General features: G+C 58.2%; 2 protein-coding genes across 4 annotated transcripts; one reads left to right on the forward strand and one right to left on the reverse strand.

Annotated features, from left to right (window-relative positions):
- Positions 1-9,712: 9,712 nt before the first annotated feature.
- LOC125621281 (lymphocyte antigen 6 complex locus protein G6c) lies at positions 9,713-21,113 on the reverse strand. Of its 2 annotated transcripts, XM_048818015.2 has the most exons (4): positions 20,994-21,113; positions 14,440-14,522; positions 12,172-12,288; positions 9,713-11,124 (listed from the first exon to the last, which is right to left on the reverse strand). In XM_048818015.2, the coding sequence occupies exons 2-4, from the start codon at positions 14,489-14,491 to the stop codon at positions 10,916-10,918; spliced, it is 378 nt and encodes a 125-aa protein (XP_048673972.1). In that variant the 5' UTR covers positions 14,492-14,522; positions 20,994-21,113; the 3' UTR covers positions 9,713-10,915. The 2 variants fall into 2 exon arrangements, with proteins under 2 accessions (XP_048673972.1, XP_048673973.1); XM_048818016.2 differs by lacking the exon at positions 20,994-21,113 and having other exon boundaries at positions 14,440-14,786.
- On the forward strand, positions 12,226-18,960 carry LOC125621280 (lymphocyte antigen 6 complex locus protein G6c). Of its 2 annotated transcripts, none has more exons than XM_075119582.1 (3): positions 12,226-12,307; positions 17,330-17,449; positions 17,919-18,960. In XM_075119582.1, exons 1-3 carry the CDS (start codon positions 12,293-12,295, stop codon positions 18,735-18,737), a joined length of 954 nt encoding a protein of 317 aa, XP_074975683.1. In that variant the 5' UTR covers positions 12,226-12,292; the 3' UTR covers positions 18,738-18,960. The 2 variants fall into 2 exon arrangements, with proteins under 2 accessions (XP_074975683.1, XP_048673970.2); XM_048818013.2 differs by lacking the exon at positions 12,226-12,307 and adding an exon at positions 17,007-17,087.
- Positions 21,114-21,408: the final 295 nt, after the last annotated feature.

Consider the following 21,408-nt stretch of genomic DNA (forward strand, 5'->3'; position numbering starts at 1 on the left):
GGGGTCTCCAAGGATCAAAATGGACATTTCGACTTCCCCTACAGTGATCTTCTAGTCTGTGAAGAAAGTCCTTTCTTGCAGCTTCCTGAACAGGCCTGTGTTCTGAAAGATGCGTGCGACATGCACCTTTCCAGGCCAGCCTGCGTTAATGTCTGTGAAATGCCCACGATGATCCACAAGCACCTGGAGAACCATAGAGAAATACCCCTTCCGATTAACATATTCAGAGGCTAGGTGGGCTGGTGCCAGAACTGGAATATGCATCCCGTCTATCGCCCCTCCGCAGTTAGGGAAACCCATTTGTGCAAAGCCAGCCACAATGTCATGCACATTGCCCAGAGTCACGGTTCTTCTGAGCAGGACATGATTAATGGCCCTGCAAACTTGCATCAACACAATTCCAACTGTTGACTTTCCCACTCCAAACTGGCTAGCGACCAGTCAGTAGCTGCCTGGAGTTGCCAGCTTCCAGGCTGCAATTGCCACCCGCTTCTCCACCGTCAGGGCAGCTCTCAATCTCGTGTCCTTGCCCCGCAGGGTGGGGGCGAGCTCCTCACGCAGTCCCATGAAAGTGGCTTTTCTCATCCGAAAGTTCTGCAGCCACTGATCGTCATCCCAGACTTGCCTGACGACGTGATCCCACCGCTCAGGGCTTGTTTCCCAAGCCCCAAAGCGGCATTCCACGGCGGTGAGCATGTCCGTGGATGCCACAAGGAATCTCGTGTCGTATGCGTTATGCGAGTCGACGTCATCGTCGGACTCCTCAGTCTGTAGCTAAAGGAGTAACTCGATGGCCAAACGTGACGCGTTGGGGAGACCCATCGGCATATTCCTCAGCACTTCGGGCTGCTTTTCCCGCAGACCAAAAGGGAAGACAGAGCGCGCAGTGCAAAAACTGTTGAAAGATGGCGCCAAATGTGGATGGAAGCACAGGGTTTGCTGGGATGCGAAGCGATGCATCACGGGGCGTTTGGGACGGGACCCAGAATGCCCCACACCTCCTGCACCCTTCCCACAAGCCACAGAGCCAGAATGGGAAGAGGGGCTCGGTGGGATAGCTGCCCACAATGCACCGCTCCCAATGCCGCAAATGTGGCCACACCAGTGTGCTGGCAGCCGACAGTGTGAACACAGGGCAGGACTGTCCCTACGGCGCTCTCCGAGGGCCGGTTTAACTCAGTGCTCTGCATCTGCAAGCGGAACCATGCCCTGAGCTTCTGCCGGCTTGCCTTTCTCTAAGTGTCGCTCCCTGCCAGGCACTAGGGAAGCAGAGAGGAGGCACCAGCTGGGTTTGATGGGAAAGAGGCGTAGAACCGTGTGTGCCACGTACATCTTGATAGAACTACAGCCCAGATTGTTTCATTATTTTCCTCAGCATGACCTACAGGAGGGGCAACCAAAATCCACCTGGCAGAACATGCCTGAGAACTGTCTCTGGACAGAGAAGCACTTGATCAAAATCACATTCTTGGATCTCTTGGCGCCAAATCCTGTTCCCATTGAGATCACAAGGAGTTTTGCTATTGAGTTCAATGGGAACAGGCTTTGACATCTGGAGAGGAAAGAACAAAACCACACAAGCAAGGGCTAAATTGCTTATCCCACAGGTATCAGAGGCTGCTTACTCATGTGAGAAAGTGAGTAGATATCTGATCTTTGTCCCTTGCAAGGGAGAAATCAACAATCAGTGAAGCTAGAACGGCCTCTGTACCAGATCCAACTCGTAAGTCCATCTGCAAAGGATCAAGGAAATATGAAGGCTCCAGATTTCCTTAAAGTCCTCAGTCCCTTGGTTACAATGCTCCCATCAGTAGATGTTCATAGTCCAGAGGCTGGAGCAGGAAAGAGGTAAAATGGAGCTATTTCCAGGCCAGGGCCTTTTAGCTCCTGCCAAGTAAAGGGAAATCTGTTCTCACTGTGAAAGAGTCACATGGGCAAGTTACATGTCCATGGCCCCCACCCACCTTCTAGTTAGAACGTTCACAAGCCGTCCATTCGGTGTAGACAGGCGTTTCCCATTGTGAGCCGAGCGTTCCCGAACGGGCCATTCACCGTGACTCGTCCCTTCACGTGCGGCCTAAATACCTTGTGGGCGTTCCCCCAGGAGCAAACGTGTAGCAAACAGAGCTGTCAAGGTTCCTTCCCCACTCTGAACTCTAGGGTACAGATGTGGGGACTTGCATGAAAGACCCCCTAAGCTTATTCTTACCAGCTTAGGTTAAAACTTCCCCAAGGTACAAACTTTACCCTGTCCTTGAACCCTAGGCTGACACCACCAAGCGTGTTAAACAAAGAACAGGGAAAGGGCCCCCTTGGAGACGTCTTCCCCCCCAAATATCCCCCCAAGCCCTACACACCCCCTTTCCTGGGGAAGGCTTGGTAAAAATCCTCACCAATTGGTACAGGTGAACACAGGCCCAAGCCCTTGGATCTTAAGAACAATGAAAAATCAATCCGGTTCTTAAAAGAAGAATTTTAATTAAAGAAAAGATAAAAGAATCGCCTCTGTAAAACCAGGATGGTAAATACCTTACAGGGAAACCAGATTCAAAACACAGAGAATCCCTGTAGGCAAAACCTTAAGTTACAAAAAGACAAAAAACAGGAACCTACGTTCCCTCCAACACAGCTTATTTACCAGCCATTAAACAAAAGGAAATCTAACGCATTTCTAGCTAGATTACTCACTAATTTAACAGAAGTTCTGAGTCTGCATTCCTGACCTGTTCCCGGCAAAAGCATCCCACAGACAGACCGACCCTTTGTTTCCCACCCACTCCCGATTTGAAAGTAACTTGTCTCCTCACTGGTCATTTGGGTCAGGAGCCAGCGAGGTTACCTTAGCTTCTTAACCCTTCACAGGTAACAGGATGTTGCCTCTGGCCCGGGGGGGTTTTATAGCCCTGTGGACAGAAAAGTGGTTACTCTTCCCTTTATATTCATGACAAGAGCGAATATTCAGAACTTCAGAAACCAAGATGAGACACGCATAGAGATCGCAGACTCATAAGTACCAGCTAGTTCGCCTGCACGACTGTTCCCCAAAGAGATTCTGAAGAAATCACACCCCGGACCTGAGACCGTAGGCGCCGACTTCTACTGGCACCCGTGGGTGCTCGACCCGCCTCTGCCCCCGGCCCCGCCCCAAAGTCCCCGCCCCAACTCCACCCCCCTCCTGCCCCCATCCCAACCCCTTCCCCAAAGTCCCCGCCCCAACTCCACACCCCTCCCGCCCCCATCCCAACCCCTTCCCCAAAGTCCCCACCCCAACTCCGCCCCCTCCCGCCCCATCCCAACCCCTTCCCCAAAGTCCCCGCCCCAACTCTGCCCCCTCCTGCCCCCATCCCAACCCCTTCCCAAAGTCCCCGCCCCAACTCCACCCCCCTCCCGCCCCCATCCCAACCCCTTCCCCAAAGTCCCTGCCCCAACTCCACCCCCCTCCCGCCCCATCCCAATCCCTTCCCCAAAGTCCCCGCCCCAACTCCGCCACCTCCCGCCCCATCCCAACCCCTTCCCCAAAGTCCCCGCCCCAAGCTCCAGGGTAGGTGCTGAGGCGGTTCAAAGCAGAACACAGGTTTTTAGGTTTGCAAATCTGTGACCCTCGGCCTCTTTGAGATTTTATGACGATTTATTTTGCTGGTCATAATGTGGGAGGGTCTCCTCTCCGCCCTCTGCTCACGCGGTTACGTGCGTGTCTTGTCGCGCTCTTCCAAACACCAGCCGGAAGGCATTTCTGTTTCAGTAAGTGGGGACTGAGAAGGCTGGTCATTTGTTCAGGTTCACACTGATTAACGCCGAAAACAATCGGGGCTGTTAAACTTTCTCCAAATTCCCTAGAAAATTAAGGTCAGCTGGGTCATTACACAAATTGAATCTACTGCCTCCTGTTACGTAGCCTCACACCTTCTTGTCAACGGTCTGAAATGGGCCATCTTGATGATCATTACAAAAGCTTTTTTTTTCTCCTGCTGATAATAGCGCATCTTAATTAATTAGCCTCTTAGGGTTGGTCTGGCAACTTCCACCTTTTCAGCTTCTCTGTATATATCTATCTTCTTACTGTATGTTCCACTCTATGCATCTGATGAAGTGGGTTTTAGCCGACGAAAGCTTAGGCTCTAATAAATGTGTTCGTCTCTAAGGTGCCACAAGTCCTCCTGTTCTTTTTGCGGACACAGACTAACACAGCTGCTCCTCTGAAACATTTTCCAGTATGGCATGGATAATTCAGACCCGTGGGGAGAAACAGAATCAAAACCACTGTTTAAACACTGTTAGGATATAGATATTCAGGTCTGTCTGTAAAGGCCTATACTTTAAGAATTTAGGTGTATTCTTATCACTTGGCTAGTTCTAGAGGTACAAAAGAAAGAATCAAAATCACTGTCTGGCGGTGTAAGGGCCTCCTCTCACTGTGACAGTCTGAGGCCCTGTGCTTAGGCTCAGGCCTTTGGCTAAGCAGCAGAGGCAGCCATAAGCTGGGAAGCGACCGGTCACCTCCTCACATTGCAAACTAGTCACATTGAAAGACGGTGCTATTGGGCTGTTAGGATAAAATCCTGTCCTGATAATGCCAATCGCCTCCAGAGGAAGGGAAGTGCCTAGAAGATGTAAAAGGAAACTTAGTTTGAGAGCATCCTGTCTGGCAAGAACTCACTTATCAATAGCTGGGATGTGAAATCCTCACTTCTGTATTGTTTTGTCATTATTGTTCCCACTTTGCTATTGTTTGTCTGTATAATCTCTGTCTGGTTCTGTGATTGTTCCTGTCTGCTGTATAATTAATTTTGCTGGGTGTAAACTAATTAAAGTGGTGGGATATAATTGGTTACATAATCTTGTTACAATATGTTAGGATTGGTTAGTTAAATTTCAGGAACATGATTGGTTAAGGTATAGCAAAGTAGAACTCAAGTTTTACAATATAGTCTGCAGTCAATCAGGAAGTGAGGGGGTGGGGGTGGGGGTGGGTGGGGGAGATGGGAACAGGGAATGGGGGTAAGGAAATTGGAATCATGTTTTGCTAAAGGGGGAAATGGGAACAGGGAATGGGGGTAAGGAAATTGGAATCATGTTTTGCTAAAGGGGGAAATGGGAACAGGGAATGGGGGTAAGGAAGTTGGAATCATGTTTTGCTAAAGGGGGAAATGGGAACAGGGAATGGGGGTAAGGAAATTGGAATCATGTTTTGCTAAAGGGGGAAATGGGAACAGGGAATGGGGGTAAGGAAGTTGGAATCATGTTTTGCTAAAGGGGGAAATGGGAACAGGGAATGGGGGTAAGGAAATTGGAATCATGTTTTGCTAAAGGGGGAAATGGGAACAGGGAATGGGGGTAAGGAAGTTGGAATCATGTTTGGCTAAGGGCAGGAATGGGAACAGGGACGCAGGTGTGGTGTCAGAGCTGGGAAGGGGGACACTAAGGACGGAAACGGGAATCATGCTTCATGGAAGTTCACCCCAATAAACATCGAATTGTTTGCACCTTTGGACTTCGGGTATTGTTGCTCTCTGTTCATGCGAGAAGGACCAGGGAAGTAAGTGGGTGAAGGAATAAGCCCCCTAACAAACACCTTCCGCCCCGGCTTCCCCCCCCCCCGCCCCCCACCGCTCCCCTCTTGAGCACTCCTGACCAATTTAACAGCACACTACATATGCTAACAAACTTAAACAAAGCCTTTCAGTTTGTTAGCACATGTTCTGTGCTGTTAAAGCCAAAGAATGAATGTCCTCCCCCGCTGTGTTCTGCTCCTTTAAGGAGCAGAGCGCAGCCCCCCCGCCCCCGGAGGAGGGGCTAGCCCCAAGTCTTTCCGGGACCCCGTACCCCCTAGACATCTCTTGCCGGTACCGCGTACTGGAGGGTACCACCCTACGTGCACCCCGGCTCCCGACCCACAGGCCCTGCCAGCCCAGCCCTGGGATCTCTGTCCTGCACAGCCAGACTGAAGCCCCCAAGTGCTCTCCTGCAGCGCCCCCTGCTGGCCCAAGCTTTCTTCGCTCAAAGCCAGAGAGAGTTTAAATAGACGCAAAAAGAAAAGGAGGACTTGTGGCACCTTAGAGACTAACCAATTTATTTGAGCATGAGCTTTCGTGAGCTACAGATGAATGTTAACATCTGATGAAGTGGGCTGTAGCTCACGAAAGCTCATGCTCAAATAAATTGGTTAGTCTCTAAGGTGCCACAAGTCCTCCTTTTCTTTTTGCGAATACAGACTAACACGGCTGTTCCTCTGAAACCTTTAAATAGACGCTTTGTTTTAGAGACTGATTTCTGGAGGGGGGTGGGGGGGGAGATCACAGGTTTTCAATTCTGCAGCCTGGCTGTGCTTTACTTTGTCAATCCAGCTAAGCGCAGATCCTGGGGGAAAATCTGTCCCACCACTTTTAATTCATTTCACGTTCAATGTCCTGGTGCTCCAACGTCCGGGTTTCAAACACGGCCCAGGAATCTTGGGCGAAGAACTGTGTTTGGTCGGCTACGTAGCCTTTAAAAAAAGCAAACCTGAAACGCACTGGAACTAGGGGGCTGGCGGTGCAGCACCCCCTGGCTTGAAGTGGTTTTCATCATACACTGGGCCAGCGCCGTGGCTGCAGGATCTCTAGATCATTCTTGGGCCTGATATATTTGAAGCTCTTTCTAAGCCATGATGAAAGACATTGTCAGATGATGTGTTGTACCTCGGTCTTTCACCAGGAACATAAATGAGCTGATGCTAAACTACAGGGGTAAGATGAACATTTCAAAGTTTGTCACAGGGGAAAGCAGCATTCGACAGAAAGTATGCGCATTAATTAACAAATGAAGGGTGGATGAAATTAACGATGGCTCAAAAGTAGCCGAGGTACCAAACTTTAACAAAAAAAAAATAAAAAATCTCTTAACAAGTCACTGTAGAATTAAATGACGGATGTTAGCAGCATGGATCTAGACTATAATATATTTTGGTAACCAAATCTTACAAAGTGTTCAGATTGGCTCGGGTTTACGTGAGCAACTAGCGATGCTAAATCCAAAGGATGATGTTGGAAGGATTTGAGAGACCAAGCAGCACGTCCATGACATTCACAGACGGTCCTCGAGTTTGTGAGACTCTGGCACCCCCAGAAATATTGAGGAGCGCTAAGGTGACTTCCCAGTTGGAAGAGAAGGACCGACAGCACAGCAGACACAGGGCTAGAAAAGGGCTGGTTGATGGCCAGCAGCTCCTCAGAAAGTATCTGGGAAAAGGGTCCTAGCGAAGTGTGGCCCCACTCGGGGGAGATCTGGTAAGATCAAGGCATTCCCAGAGGAATCACCGTTTGTGTGTGCAGCCTGTACGGCCCTAGCTGGTAACCTGACCAAAGCCCAGAGTAGGCAAATGCCGTCCTTGCTTGAGGGACTTGAAAAGCTTTCCCCGTCTGCCAGCCAGGAAAGGCACGGCTGCCACAAGGCCACAATGGAGGGCGGCGCGGCCCCAGGGTGTCAAAGCCTCGTGCTGTAATAATGGGCCGGCTTCTGCTTCCCCCCCTGCTCCTGCGTTACCTGGGGCAAGGACGGTCGCGCAAGAACTGGACTTGTGCGGCCCCTCGCGCTGCACGGTGTGCGCCGACCCAATGGCCGTGGCCCCCGCGCCGTCGGCTGCCATGCTGGCCGGTGGCTATGCCGAGCGCGGAGATGGTTTGACCACCGGGGAGACGGACACCAGGACACCACGGCGTTCTGGGTCCTGCCTACCCAAAAGGAAAATCAGAGCTGAAGCAGCAGAGAGCCACCAGAATTACTCAAGGGCTGGAGAAAATGCCTAACGAGGCCCATGCTTAACTCACCCCAAAAATTGGCTGGTGACTTAGTGTAGAAGTAACTTCCCAGGGAGGAAACAACCTGGTAACACAGAGCTCGTTCATCTAGTGGAGAACCAGCAGCTGGTTATCACCGACACAAACTTCCCAGGGAAGTGGGGGATTGGCCAGCTCCTGATGGCTTCCAACCCAGAACAGCTGCTTTGGTCAAACACGAAGTGACGGGGCTCGCTTGAGGGGGATCGGGGGGGAGATTTGCCAGCCCGAGACAGGCAGGACGTCAGACTCGATTGGTGAGTCTCCTCCGGCCTTTAAAAAAAAAAAAATCTTTGGACAATGGCAGAAGGGGAAGCCAATGGCTAGAAGATAATGTAGCTAGACTAATCCAGAGCAATTTTTTAAACCAGGGGGGTCTGAGCCATGGGAACAGCTTGCCTAGGGATTTGGGAGACGTTCCGTCTCTTGACATCTTGAGCGCAAGGTGGGGTTGGTCTTCCGAGAACAGCCACGTTAGCTCATCCAGAAGTTGACTGGCCGTCTGGAGCAGCCGCTGGGTGGGATCCTGGCCTGGGGCACACGTGGAGGTAGCTAACGGCAGAAGGGTCCGTCCTCAGAAGTTTGAGATGGAAGGGGGTGGGGGGAAAAGAGTTCCCAGTTCTGCAGTGGGAGGAAATTGAGGCCTTTGAAAATTTTCTGCCCCCTCCCAATAAATGCCAGAGAATGAGAGAGAAAGAGATGGACCTTAGATCCTGGCGGTTCTGACAGTCAGGTTGAAATCCCGGCATCAGGGAATATTTAATTGTTTGTACCAAGTGGAACAGTGTGAAGAATAGAGACCCACTCCAAACCGGGTGGATGTTCAGCGCGCCTGGAGAGGGGGGGACCCACTGAATCCACGTCTCCCCCATCCCATGTCGGCATCGGGAAAGCCGGAATTTGAACCTTGGTCCCTCCCCAAGCAAGTGCTTTCGCTCTGTGATTCCTCCGAGGGGAGTGGGGGGGGGCACTTTTTTTTTTTTGGACCAGAAATTGTATCCTGGACCTGGTGCAAAAGTTTCATCAAATCACAGTGTCTGGCGGGAACATATCTGCCAATGAAACCAATGTTTCCTGCAAAGATAATCCCTGCCCGCCTCTGCCTTGCAAAAGTACTTCTGGCCACCCCACCCCCAGACTGGTCTGGACGCAAGATGTTCATTGCGTAGCATCTCCAAGATGCAGCCGTTCCTATCCCTCCACCCGGCTAAGCCTCTGGTCCAGATGCACATCTTGGTTTCTGGACCATCCTTTTCCCTGGCCCTCACAAACGCAATCTTGCCCGGCTCAGATCTGTCCACAAAGCCACTGCACAGCTGAGACCACATCAGCCTCCTCTGGCTCCCCCTTCTCCATCGTATCCAACACAAGCTACTTGTCTTCACTTGCAACGCCCGTCACTCACGATTCCCAGCTGACCTGTCATCCCTCACCTTGGAGGAGCCCGTGCTCCCATTGCCCCACTGAAACATTTTCAGACAAGCCCCTTTGAGCTTTCTCCCTGCTGGCCCTCATGCCTGGGAAGACCTACCTGTAAAGATCCACAAAATTAACTCACTTATCCTTCTCCCCTCTCCTTTGCCATGGGGTCTACAAAAAAACCACACAACCACTGGACTATGCTGATACCACGGTCTGTAACACTGACCAACATGGTCTCCGTGCTCCCCTGCCTGTATTTGGCTGCTGTCCCATGTCTTATATCTCACTTGTGAGCTTCTTGGGGAAAGAGTCCATCTTTTTGTTGCGTGTTTGTACAGCATGGTCCATGACGGAGGCCTTGTTAATTATTTGTATTACCCTAAGAAGTTCTCCAGGTCATGAACCATTCTTGGGGCTCTTCCAAGAGCTCTGATGTCTCCGGGTGAGTACCACAGCCACAGAGAAGACAACTCCGAGACCAGGAAGCCATTTTTTATTATTATTATTATTAATCCAGTCACTGTACATACAAAGTGTTAAAAAACCACCCAGACTTCGAGGGAAGTGACGCTTTCTGAACAGATGCCACAGCGAGCTGGTTCGGTCCCGGAGACGCCAGGATGGTTATAATGGACACACCAGAAAGGACCCAGTGGGTTTATGCCTCTGTACCCAACCTTTATCCTTCTCCAGCTTTGCCATCTCACCGGCATGCCCTGGGAGGGCTCACAAGCCATCCGCATCTAAGGCGATGATGCGAAGGCCACCTGGTCTCCACTGGAGATTTAGGGCGGCTGTTCCCAATGGGAACAAGCTGTGTGGATCTCCTAGGGTCCACAGTTTCAACCTCTGTTCAGGCCTAAAGGACTCAATTATCCATCGGCTTCCCACAGGTCTTGAGATACTACAGAAGACCCCTAACCAACTCACTGTCTAGTGTCTGGGACAAAGATCCGGGAGCTTTGTTCTCCACTGGGCGTGGGGGGTGGCGGAGGAGCTGCCTATGCTTCTTAGCTTGGGGGGCATGCCTTCAGGAGAACTGTGGGTGAGCAAGAGAGATTTGGGGGTACAGCTGCCTCCAACTCAACCTCAGGGCCACGGGGGCTGGTTTTGTCCCACCAGCCTCGGTGGTAAAGCTGAGGATGGTCTCCTGCCCATGGGATGATGAGGTATTCAGACCTGCTGTCCTGAGCTAGGGTTTGCAGAGGCTTCCAGGGAGAAGACTCCCCTCCAGCATTGTGTCTAAAATAGCAAGCGTCTCTCTGCTTTAGCTCAGGGTTGGTCATCACTTCACCCCTTCGAGACACAGGCCAGAAGAGGAGACTAGATTCTAGGGGGGTCAGGGAGGGTCTTGAAACCCTTCAGAAGGCAGGTGGCAGATTCAGGGGGTGCTGAGGTACCCCTCCCCATCCTGTCTGTAGTAGCTGGCTTTCCCTGGTCCCCTTCCTAGGCTGTGGTGGACCTACAGAGGACACGGGAGGGGAGAGGAGGCAGCTACTTATGGGATGGAGAAGACCAGGGAGAAGGCAATAAGCCTTGATGGAAGACCACAGGAAAAGGCAACTTGAGGGGGTGGAGTGGAGCCTGCTAATGAAGAGTGTGGCGAGGAGGACCCGGGAGGGAAAAGTGTGTAGCAGAGAGGGAGTGGAGGCTAGGGCTGGGAAGAGGAGAGCCAGGGGTTATTTCAGCAGCCACCACCCCAGCAGGGCTCCCAGCCCAGAGAGCAGGGGAAGCCCGGCTGCCCGGGTGGGGCCAGCAGCATTGCATAGGTTCGTCTCACAGCAGGTCCGGTTGTAGCTGACCTCGAAGATGGTGTCCTTCTGCTCCGTCATGTTGCAGATCTCACGGGTCCGGCTGCAGCCATACTTGGAGAACAGCAGGACCTTGCCTGCAGGGAGAGAATGGGGTAGCCGTGAGCAGGGGTACAGGATTCCTGGGTTCAATTCCTGGCTTGCAGAGGGGCTCCTGTTTTATCCCCAGCTCTGAGCAGGGGAAGTGGAAGGGAGAGGGTCTTGCAGTAGCTCTGGGAAAGTGATCCAACCACCCATAAGGTGGATCATCAGCAGGATTTGAACCCTGGGCCTGCCCTCCACCCCTTGAGCTACAGGAGAGACATCAGTAACTAGCAGTAGTAGGCTGTTATTCTCTAGGGGACAAGTCATAGGAGGGGCAGGGGAAGCAGTCCGGGTGTGTTTTGCCCTTGAGTTATAGGAGCTTTACCCACCACTGACACAGAATCCAAACATCTCCACCAGCAGGTGCCAGTGGCAGGGGACCATGTGAGATGGGGCAGGTGGGTGTCTGAGGTAGACACCTCCAGAACCGACCTCTAACTCCCTTCTCCCACCCCCCTGCGCTGCTCAGAGATGGGAGCAAACCCCACGGGACCTTTCCAAGCACCTGTCCGGAGGAGCTGTCCTTTATCTGTTCCCTCCAGCGCCAAACCCTGGACTCCAGGACGTTCCAGAACACACCCCACCCCCGCCCCGGATTTGTTAGCCAACTTCTCAAGAGCAAAGGAGGGCGTCCATCTGGAGGGCACCCCCATTTCAAGAGAGACACCCCCCTTCTCTCTCCAGTCTCAGGACCTCTCTCTCTAGTCCTTCACCTTGAGTTCCTCTCATCTGGCAGTTTGGATGCAGCTCTCTGGAGACCCCTGACCCCCCATGTGAGGTCCCTTGGAGACCCAGCCGCCCTGGGAGGCAACCAAGGCTAGTGCAAAAAAGGGCCCTTTGCTTTGGAGGGATGGACCTCCCCCGGGATCTGAGCTGTGACTGAGGCTACGTCGACCCATCCAGATTGGTTCCTCATCTCCAACAGCAACCAGACGCTGCAGAATAAACTCCCCCTGCTCCTCCCCCTAGATTCAGAGCAGTCCCGGCTCCAGGCTGGGGGTGAGAATAACACGGAGATTGGAGGGGTCCCTTGGACTTACCAATGTAGGCCTTGGTGGTCTCACAGACTTGGTTTTTCTCTGGCGTGCAGGGGCTGCGGGAGTGGAAGCAGAGAGCGCCCACCTGGAACTTGCAGACCCTGCAAATGAGGCCTTGAGCTGCATGGAAAGACAGGCGGTAAGTCAGCGGAGAGTCATGGGGGGCTGGGAGCCAGGACTCCTGGGTTCTTCACCCCTCACTTTGAGCCGTGTTCACCGTCCCCGTGCCAAGAGAGAACTAAGCCAAGGCACTGGAGCGAGCTGTCTGGGTGCTATTTGCCGTTGCTGTTGTTTTCTTTGCTGGATTGGCAAGGTGCGAGGGGGTGGGATGCACTCTGGCATCGAAACCCTGCACGTGGGCACACCCCCCACAGGGTGTGTGTGAGAGACTGGGGGGGGGCAGGGCAGGCGGAGAACCAGCCTCAGAGAGGCCTGACTCACTCGAGTGACTTACCCAGCCCTGGCGATTGGGACATGTAGGAAGCTACCCAACAGCCAAGAGCTCCTCACGCGGCCATGCGGCTGCTTCTGGGGTGGAGGGCGGAAAGCTACCTGCAATCCCGGTGCGCAGACACAGCCTCCTCTGAGCACGGCTGCAATATTTCCCGCTCCATGGCCGGGGCAGGACCGGATCCTCAAAGGGCTCTTTGTCCCAGGCAGAATGGGGTTAGCCAAGCTGGGAGCCAGCCAGGGACTGGGGCACATGCCCCAAATCCTGCTACCTGAGGTTTCACATGTGATCACACGCAGGGCGTGGATGAAACACCTGAGCCTGAGCATTATCCCATCAGGGGAAAGCAGAATCGCCGAGCAGGACAGCATGCAGCTGGGGAGGAAGTCAGGACTCCTGGGTTCTATCCCCATCCCTGGGAGGGGAGTGGGGGACTAGTGGGTAGAGCAGGGGGGGTTGGGAGCCAGGACTCCTGGGTTCCATCCCCAGGAATTTAAGCTTTCAGTGCAGCCCTGTGCATGCCAGGGAACATACAAGAATGTTAAGAGTCCCTTAAGTGGGTGGAGAACTCCGAGGTTATCCAAGTTTAGCGTTCAAGCGGGGTGTTTCAAGCGCGCCAGCCACAAGAAAGGGCGCAATCTCCACCCACAGGGACACTCGAGCGAGTCAAGAGGGTTTTGAGTCATTCCAAGAGCCCACTCAATGCCCCCACGGCCCTGAAACCAGTCGCGCAGCTCCACAGGGCCCCTCCCGCCCCACATCCACAAAACAGAGCAGTCGCGGCTCTCCCCAGTGCGCGCCCCAGGGCGGATGAGCAAGGCGGTCACCCCACCCTTGTGGGACCAGACCGCTTTCCACCTTACACAAGGGACTGACACCAATTTCAGAGTCTCTGGTTATTAAAAGTTAATTGAAAGGAGTCTCCCGCCCCCCCCCCCCGCCCCCCTCAAAGGGAAAGCATTTCATACACAACGTGCAAATACACACAGCGGTGAAATGATTTTCTCTCCCCCTCTTTAAACTTGGAGGGGGGAAAAAGCAGTTTCAAGGTTCTCCATCTGGGAAGGGAGCTTAAAGAAAATTCCCCTCGTAATTTCCCCTCTCCTAGAGGAGACAGAAGTCCCCAGTCTGCCCTCAGAACGAAAAAAACAACAAGAAAAGCAACTTCAAGGTCCCCTCTTGAAACTGCGTTTTATTAATGACAGTTTCGAGACCCGCCCCTGCCCCTGGGTGAGCTGGGATTCGCAGGGAGAAGCCAGGTTGGGGGCAGCCTCGCCCCAAAGAGCTGGAAGCACCCGAGCAAATCCCAAATTCTGCACTGGGCAGGGAGACAGGCCAGGGACCCATTTGGCTCAAGACACCCAGCGAGCCGGGAATGGAACCCAGGAGTCCTGGCTCCCAGTCCCCCCTGCTCTAACCCACCACACCCTGCTCCCTTCCCAGAGCTAGGAAGAGAACCCAGGAGTCCTGGCTCCCAGCCCCACCGCAATTTCCACCCTGCGACTCCTGCGGCTCTAACTCAGGATTTACTCAGACAAAAACGCCCTTGACAGACCCGGAGACATTCCCTCCTCCCGTACTCGGGGGGGACACACCCACCCACCCCGAAGCCCCCGGGGGTTTCACGGCAAGCCAAACACCCCCGAGGATCTTCCGCCAGGGTGGGGCTCCCGCTCTCCTGGCCGCTAGCAAAAGTGGAGTCACTCCGGATTCGCACCTGGGTCACGGAGCTCAGAACCCAGCCCCGGCCCCAACCCGAGCCTCCACCCTCACGGCAGATCTTTGGGGCCGCTGGCCCCCCAGGACCCCCCGATACTCACCCAGGGCACTGCACAGCAGCAGGGACAAACCCAGGAGCAGAACTTTGCTCATCCCGGCTCGGTTCAGGGCGGCTCAGGGGAGGCTGAAAGTGACCAAGCGAGGAGGGGAATGAACCAGGCAGGCGAGGCCCCAGCAGGTGGAAAGTGCCACCGCCCAAGTGTTTCCCTGAGGAAACTAAGGCAGGCGGGGCCCATCCTGGGTATTTATCCCTCGGCGGGGCTGGCAGCAGCCAATCAGGGGGCAGGGCCCGGGAGAGGGAGACGCCCAGATGCTGGGAATTGAAAACTAAGACCCAGAGAAAAGGAGGTGATAGGCTGCTCGAGTTCCCGGCCAGCCCCGCCGGTGCCCCCCATTCCCGACCCGCAGCCCCGCTGGTGCCCCTCACTCCCGACCCGCAGCCCCCTGCCCCCCCCCAGCCCCGCCGGTGCCCCTCACTCCCGACCCGCAGCCCCCTGGGCTCCCCCCCAGCCCCGCCGGTGCCCCTCACTCCCGACCCGCAGCCCCTGCCCTGCCAGCCGGGCCCTGGGCTCTGCTTGAGGAGTGGGAAATGCTGCGTAAGGATTTTGTCTGTTGCCGGCGGCTGCAAACACGCGTGGCCGGTGGCTCGCTCGCAGCTCACAGGGCTGAATTCGGGCTCCGGCTCCTCGCCCACCCCGGGGCTGAGCAGTGACTCGTGTCGCCAGAAGGGGGTTGCAGAGCAGTGACCTTCGAGAACTGCAACATCTGACTCAGAAAACCCAGGGAGGGAACCCAGGAGTCCGGGCTCCCTGCCCCCCCTGCTCTAAACACTGGACCCCACTCCCCTCCCAGAGCTGGGGAGAGAAACCAGGAGTCCTGGCTCCCAGACCCCTCCCCCGTGCTCTAACCACTAGACCCCACTCCCCTCCCAGAGCTGGGGAGAGAACCCAGGAGTCCGGGCTCCCAGACGCCCCCCCCCCCCGCTCTAACCACTAGACCCCACTTCCCTCCTAGAGCTGGGGAGAGAACCCAGGAGTCCTGGCTCCCAGACCCCCCCCCGCTCTAACCACTAGACCCCACTCCCCTCCCAGAGCGGGGGAGAGAACCCAGGCGTCCGGCTCCCCGCTCGGCCCACGGGTCGCTGAGTCACATCAACGCTCTCCCGTCCCACGACACTCATTACGGCTCACGCGGGCCGGGGCGGTTTGTGAAATTTCCCGGGGCTGGTAGGAGGAGGCCTCGGCCCGGCGGGGAGGGAAATCACAAACCAAGGGGCCTGGAGACAAGGGGCAGGGAGGGGGTGGCTCAGTCAGGGAGGGTGGAGAAGTGGCCTCCGGGGCTGGGGGGGGGAGGGAAATGGGGCACAGGGCCTGTCCCCTCTGGGGGGCACCGGCTCCCATCCGGCCCCAGGGCAGGGACTGGTTGGCTCAGGGGGGCGGGGAACTGGACCCAGACTTTGCAACGTTCTGTCCTCTTTGTATGGAGCCGATGTGTGCCTCGGTTTCCCTCTCTCCGTGGCACTGCTGCCCCACGGGGGCGAGAGGGTTGCGGCTGCTCCGGGACCAGGGCCAGAGGCCGGCGGGGCGTGTGCCCCCCTGACTGTCCGGGGTGAGGGGCCGAACCCGGCTCAAATCAGACAAGGAGACGCCCCAGGATCGGCCAATCAGCAGGAAACCTGGCCAGGGACCTGGGAGGTCACAAGGGATTGGGGCGCGGGACAAAGGGGATTTGCCGGGGGGCTGAGGAGCCTGGGCCAGGGGAAAGGGGGGACCCCGGAGAGAGGGGGGCGCACCCAGGAGACGGGGCCAGGCTGGGGCATGGACGGGCCCCGTGACGCCGGCTCCGAGCCGGCCCTGGTGGCAGAAGGCAACACCCCCCCGGTGGGGAGTCGCCCCGTTTCGTTCGGACCCGTCCCCGCCTGGAAGCTGTGGGTCTGACTATCAGTGAGATGTGGCGGGCCCCATTCCCCGCCCCCCTGAGCCAGCCGGTCCCTGCCCTGGGGGCAGATGGGAGCCGGCGCCCCCTAGAGGGGACAGGCCCCTGCCCCATTCCCCGCCCCCCTGAGCCAGCCAGTCCCTGCCATGGGGGCAGATGGGAGCCGGTGCCCCCTAGAGGGGACAGGCCCCTGCCCCATTCCCCGTCCCCCTGAGCCAGCCAGTCCCTGCCCTGGGGGCAGATGGGAGCCGGCGCCCCCTAGAGAGGACAGGCCCCTGCCCCATTCCCTGCCCCCCTGAGCCAGCCGGTCCCTGCCATGGGGGCAGATGGGAGCCGGCGCCCCCTAGAGGGGACAGGCCCCTGCCCCATTCCCTGCCCCCCTGAGCCAGCCGGTCCCTGCCATGGGGGCAGATGGGAGCCGGCACCCCCCGGCGGGGACAGGTCCCTGCCCCATTCCCCGCCCCGTGCCCCTTCCTACCCCTTCGCACCTCACCCACTGCGTGGGGCCGATAAGAGCAGAGTAAACTTGGGCGTGTTCAGGGCGAACCCGGTTCCAGACGCGCAGCACCTGGCGCGGGACTGAGGCCACTTCAGGCTCCTGCTTCGCCGGGGACCCAGCGACCGACCCCCCCCCCTCCCCGCCCCCCACTGCTCAGGGGGCTGCAGGTGTCCGGCGCCCTCAATCGCCTGCCCCCCGGCGCCATGGGCCGGACCCTGCTCCTCGCGAGCACCTGCCTGCTCTGCTGGGCCACCGGTGCGGGGCCGGGCTGGGGCCGGGGGGCGGGAACGGGGCAGGGGCCTGAACCCTCTGGGGGGCGCCTGCTCCCACCAGACCCCAGGGCGGGGGGCTGAGGGGCTCAGGGGGGGGAAATGGGGCAGGGGCCTGTCCCCTCTGGGGTTGCCGGCTCCCCCCGGCCCCAGGGCGGGGGGCTGAGGGGCTCAGGGGGGCAGGGCGGGTGTCGGGGGGTCTGACGGGGTGTCCATCTCTCCGGGCAGGGGGGGCGCTGCAGTGCCGTGTGTGTGAGGTGGGGAACCCCTACGAGGGCTGCGTGTGGGGCCAGGGGACGTGCACGGCCCCCCCCGGGGGCGTCTGCTGGAGCCACGTCGCCGCCTTCGGTAAGTCCCCACTGGGAGGCGCTGGGCTGGGCCTTGGGGGGCGGGGGGGGAGGGGCCAGGCCCCCTGGACGATGCAGGGCCCCTGCCCCACTCTGCCCCCCTCCTTCCTCTCTGCTCCGTCCCCTCCTTCCCCTGCCCCCCCTGCCCCCCGCTTTCCGCCTCGCCCCGTGGCTGGAGGTGTTGAGGTAGCCAGGGCTGGGGGGCAGGAAGGCTGGGGCTCATTGCCGGGGGGCGGGGGGATGGGGGCTGGCGATGTGAGGCCTGGGGGGCAGAGGCCTGGAGGTGTGGGGCAGGGGGAGCTGGGACCAGGGGGTCAGAAGTGGGGGGCTGGAGGTTTTCGGGGGCAGGGGGTTGGAGGTGTGGGGCTGGAGGGGAGGGAGCTGGGGGGCAGGGGGCCAGAGGTGGGGGGCGGAGGGGGCTGGCATCGTTCTGAGTCCACCCCCCCCGACACAGGCTTGTCTCCCCCCAGGCCCCCTCTTCTCGCTGTCCACCCTGGGCTGCGACCCCCCCGGGGCCCCCCGTGACGCGGCCGGGCTCCTCGACCCCTTCTTCGGCTTCACCTACAACCGCACCTGCTGCAACGAGACCGACCTCTGCAACGCGCCCCCCGCCCTGCCCCCCCGCTGGCCCTGGAGCCGCGCCCCCCACGCCCCCCGCGCCCCCCACGCTGCCCTGCTGGGGACGCTGGTGCTCTGGGCCCTGCACTGAGCCAGAGGCCCCCCCGCCCCCCACGACTCCCCCAGCACCCTGCCTTCCCAGGCTCCCCAGGGACCCGACAACGACAAACCGGCCCCCGAGAGACCCTACAATAACAAACGAGCCTCTGAAGCCCCTGAATGACCCGACAACGACAAACCGGCCCCCGAGAGGCCCTACAATAACAAACCGGCCTCTGAAGCCCCTGAATGACCCGACAACGACAAACCGGCCCCCGAGAGACCCTACAACAACAAACCGGCCTCTGAAGCCCCTGAATGACCCGACAACGACAAACCGGCCCCCGAGAGGCCCTACAATAACAAACCGGCCTCTGAAGCCCCTGAATGACCCGACAACGACAAACCAGCCCCCGAGAGACCCTACAACAACAAACCGGCCTCTGAAGCCCCTGAATGACCCGACAACGACAAACCAGCCCCCGAGAGACCCTGCCATAACACATTGGCCCACTGAGTCTCCAACACCCCCAAGAGAGCCTACAAAAAAACCCTGGCCCCTGTGCAAGCCTAGCACTCAAGAAAGACCCTACGATAACAAACCAACTTGTGAAGACCCAGAGAGGCCCTAGAACAACAAAACAGTCCTAGAGCCCCACGGCTTACGTGGGACCCTACAATAACGAACCAGGCCAGGCCTGTGCTCAAGGACTCTCCCATAACAAGCTGGCCCCGTGCTCAGAAGACCCTACAATAACAAACCGGAATGTCGATGGTCCCGAGAGACCCCCCCCAGTAACAAACCGGCTCTGCGGCCTTGGGAGGAGCCTGACCTAAGTAAACAATTGAATGAGCTGACGTGTCTGGTGCTTTGAAAGGCAAACGGAGCCTGGGGCTGGGTGCCAGGACTCCTGGGTTCTATCCCCGGTTCTGTGAGCTGGGGGAAGGGGTGGGAGAGCCCAGGACTGGGCTGGCAGGGGGTTGCGGGTCGGGAGTGAGGGGCTCCGGCAGGGCTGGGGGGGCCCAGGGCTGGGCTGGCAGGGGGCTGCGGGTCAGGAGTGAGGGGCACCGGCAGGGCTGGGGGGGCCCCAGGGCTGGGCTGGCAGGGGGCTGCGGGTCGGGAGTGAGGGGCACCGGCAGGGCTGGGGGGGCCCAGGGCTGGGCTAGGAGGGGGCTGTGGGTCAGGAGTGAGGGGCACCGGCAGAGCTGGGGGGGCAGGGCTGGGCTAGCAGGGGGCTGCGGGTCGGGAGTGAGAGGCACTGGCAGGGCTGGGGGGGCCCAGGGCTGGGCTGGCAGGGGGCTGCGGGTCGGGAGTGAGGGGCACTGGGGGGCGGGGGGGGGGGCTCAGTCCTATTTCCAACACCTCCCTCCCCACCCCTGTTAACTCAGCAGGCTCCTCGCTGCCTCCACCCCCAGCAGGGCGTCCCTGGGGGCGGGGAGGGAAAGGGGGCGTCCCTGGGGGTGGGGAGGGGGGTCTGTGGGATCCCCCAGCTCCATCCCCCAGCGGGGGCCTTGTGGGAATGGGAGGGCGGGGGAATGGACCCTCCCCCTTCAAACCATGTTAAACCCCCACTGGCCAAAGGAGGGCTGGCCCTTTCCCTGCCCCCCCACAGAAGCGTCCCAGCCCCGCTTGGAGTGAACAGTTTCGCAGTTTGACTCTGTAATCATGGAATAAATCCATGGGGCTGGAAACACGGTCCTTACATTTCCGCGTCTAGCCTAAGACCATAAGCGCGGCCAGACTGGGTCAGAGCAAAGGCCCGTCGGGCCCCGTGTCCCGTCGGCCGACAGTGGCCAGGGCCGGGTGCCCCAGAGGGAACGGACACAACCGGGGATCACCCAGCGACCCCCGCCCCCCGTCGCCCCTTCCCAGCGCCTGGCCGGATGAACACGGCGTCGTCTGCATGGAACGATAGTTGGGAGAGACTCTGAGTTTGGGCAGGGACCGAGAGCGCGCGACAGAGCCAGAATTTTCCCGGTAGCCAGGTGTCAAACTAGGCGAATAGCGAGAGGAGCTGATGTGCCCCCTGGAAGACTCTGCGTACCCCCCGGGGGGCGCGTACCCCTGCTTGAGGGCCCCCGATCTAGGCATATAAGAAACACAGCAGCCGGCGTGCAAAGGATCCAGCGAGACGGGCGTGAAGCCTAAGGCCGGCAGGCTATTTGGCTGGAAATACCCGGGGATTGAAAGCTATTTGAGTGCTTAAAAATGCAGCTGGGTGCCAGGTTCCCGATCCCCCTAATTCTGATTTCTATGGGGATCGGGCGCCTGGACGCTTTCGAAAAATCCTCCCCTCGGCACCTCTTGGGTTTAATAGCTTTAAAACTCTGCCCCTGAGCCTTTAACGGACCAGAGTCAAGTCAGGCCTCTGCGTTTCTGAGAACGTCTACTGCTCTCGGGCTGGTCTCCCTGGCTTCGGGGCCCCCAGGAGGCTTGGGACACATGAACGAGCTCCCAGTGGACTAGAAGTTGCCCTTTTTCTGAATTCGCGCCCGCTGGGGGGCCAGGTGGGGGGGGGGGCGTTTCTCCACCCAGGCCCAGGTTTAAGCGATGGTTTTCGATGTTTCCCCGTGTTTCCTCAAGGTTGGCTTGGACCAACCTGAGCCCGACCGGATGGTTTTCTATGTCGCGGGGCAAGGACGCCCCGTCCCCCCCATGGGGTGGGGCAAGGGCGTCGCGGATCCACGGTTACGTCCGCCTGCCTCGAGGAGTCGGGGATGAGCTGCCAGCTGCCGAGGGCAGCCGGGGGGGGCCCTGCCTCTCCACCGGGTCCCAGCCGGGGCCCTGGCAATGGCGAGCGCGCGCGGCATGGAGTCAGCAGGGAGCCGGCCGACACACGCCAGCCCGAGATCCGGTTCGGCAACCGGTCCCCCGGGCGACTTCCTACCGTAGCCCCCAAGGCTGCCGCCTGGAGGCCTCGGGGTCTCGGCGCTGCCGGCTCCCGCGCTCGGGGGTCCGGGCTGCTCCCGGGCTGGAGCCGGCGCGGGGGGTCCTGCCTCCCCGGCGCTCAGCCCAGACTGAGGCGGGGCCGCCCCCTTTTATACTGCGGCTGGCAGTTGGAGCATGCCCAGCAGGGGCCGGGGGGCGTGGCTTCCGCTGCCAGGCGGGCTGGCTTAACCCCTTCCTGGCCAGAGCGGGGCAAGTCCACAGGCTCCCAGAGAAGAAGCTAGAGACAAGGTGGGTCCCATAAAAGATATTCGCTCGCCCACCTTGTGTCTGGGAGATCCTGGGGCCGACCCGGCTACACCACCCCCGGCCCACGGAGAAGTAGGTGGCCCACGAGGTTCCCTAGAAAGTCGCAT

This window comes from Caretta caretta, chromosome 14, assembly GCF_965140235.1.
Source record: "Caretta caretta isolate rCarCar2 chromosome 14, rCarCar1.hap1, whole genome shotgun sequence".
Classification (NCBI taxonomy): Eukaryota; Metazoa; Chordata; order Testudines; family Cheloniidae; genus Caretta; species Caretta caretta.

Coding starts and splice junctions, on each gene's coding strand:
- LOC125621280 (XM_075119582.1), top strand. Junction 17,450..17,918: donor GAGCCACGTCGCCGCCTTCG/GTAAGTCCCCAC, acceptor GTCTCCCCCCAG/GCCCCCTCTTCTCGCTGTCC.
- LOC125621281 (XM_048818015.2), bottom strand. CDS start 14,491: ATGAGCAAAGTTCTGCTCCTGGGTTTGTCCCTGCTGCTGTGCAGTGCC. Junction 12,289..14,439: donor GCTGCTGTGCAGTGCCCTGG/GTGAGTATCGGG, acceptor CTTTCCATGCAG/CTCAAGGCCTCATTTGCAGG. Junction 11,125..12,171: donor GACCACCAAGGCCTACATTG/GTAAGTCCAAGG, acceptor CTCTCCCTGCAG/GCAAGGTCCTGCTGTTCTCC.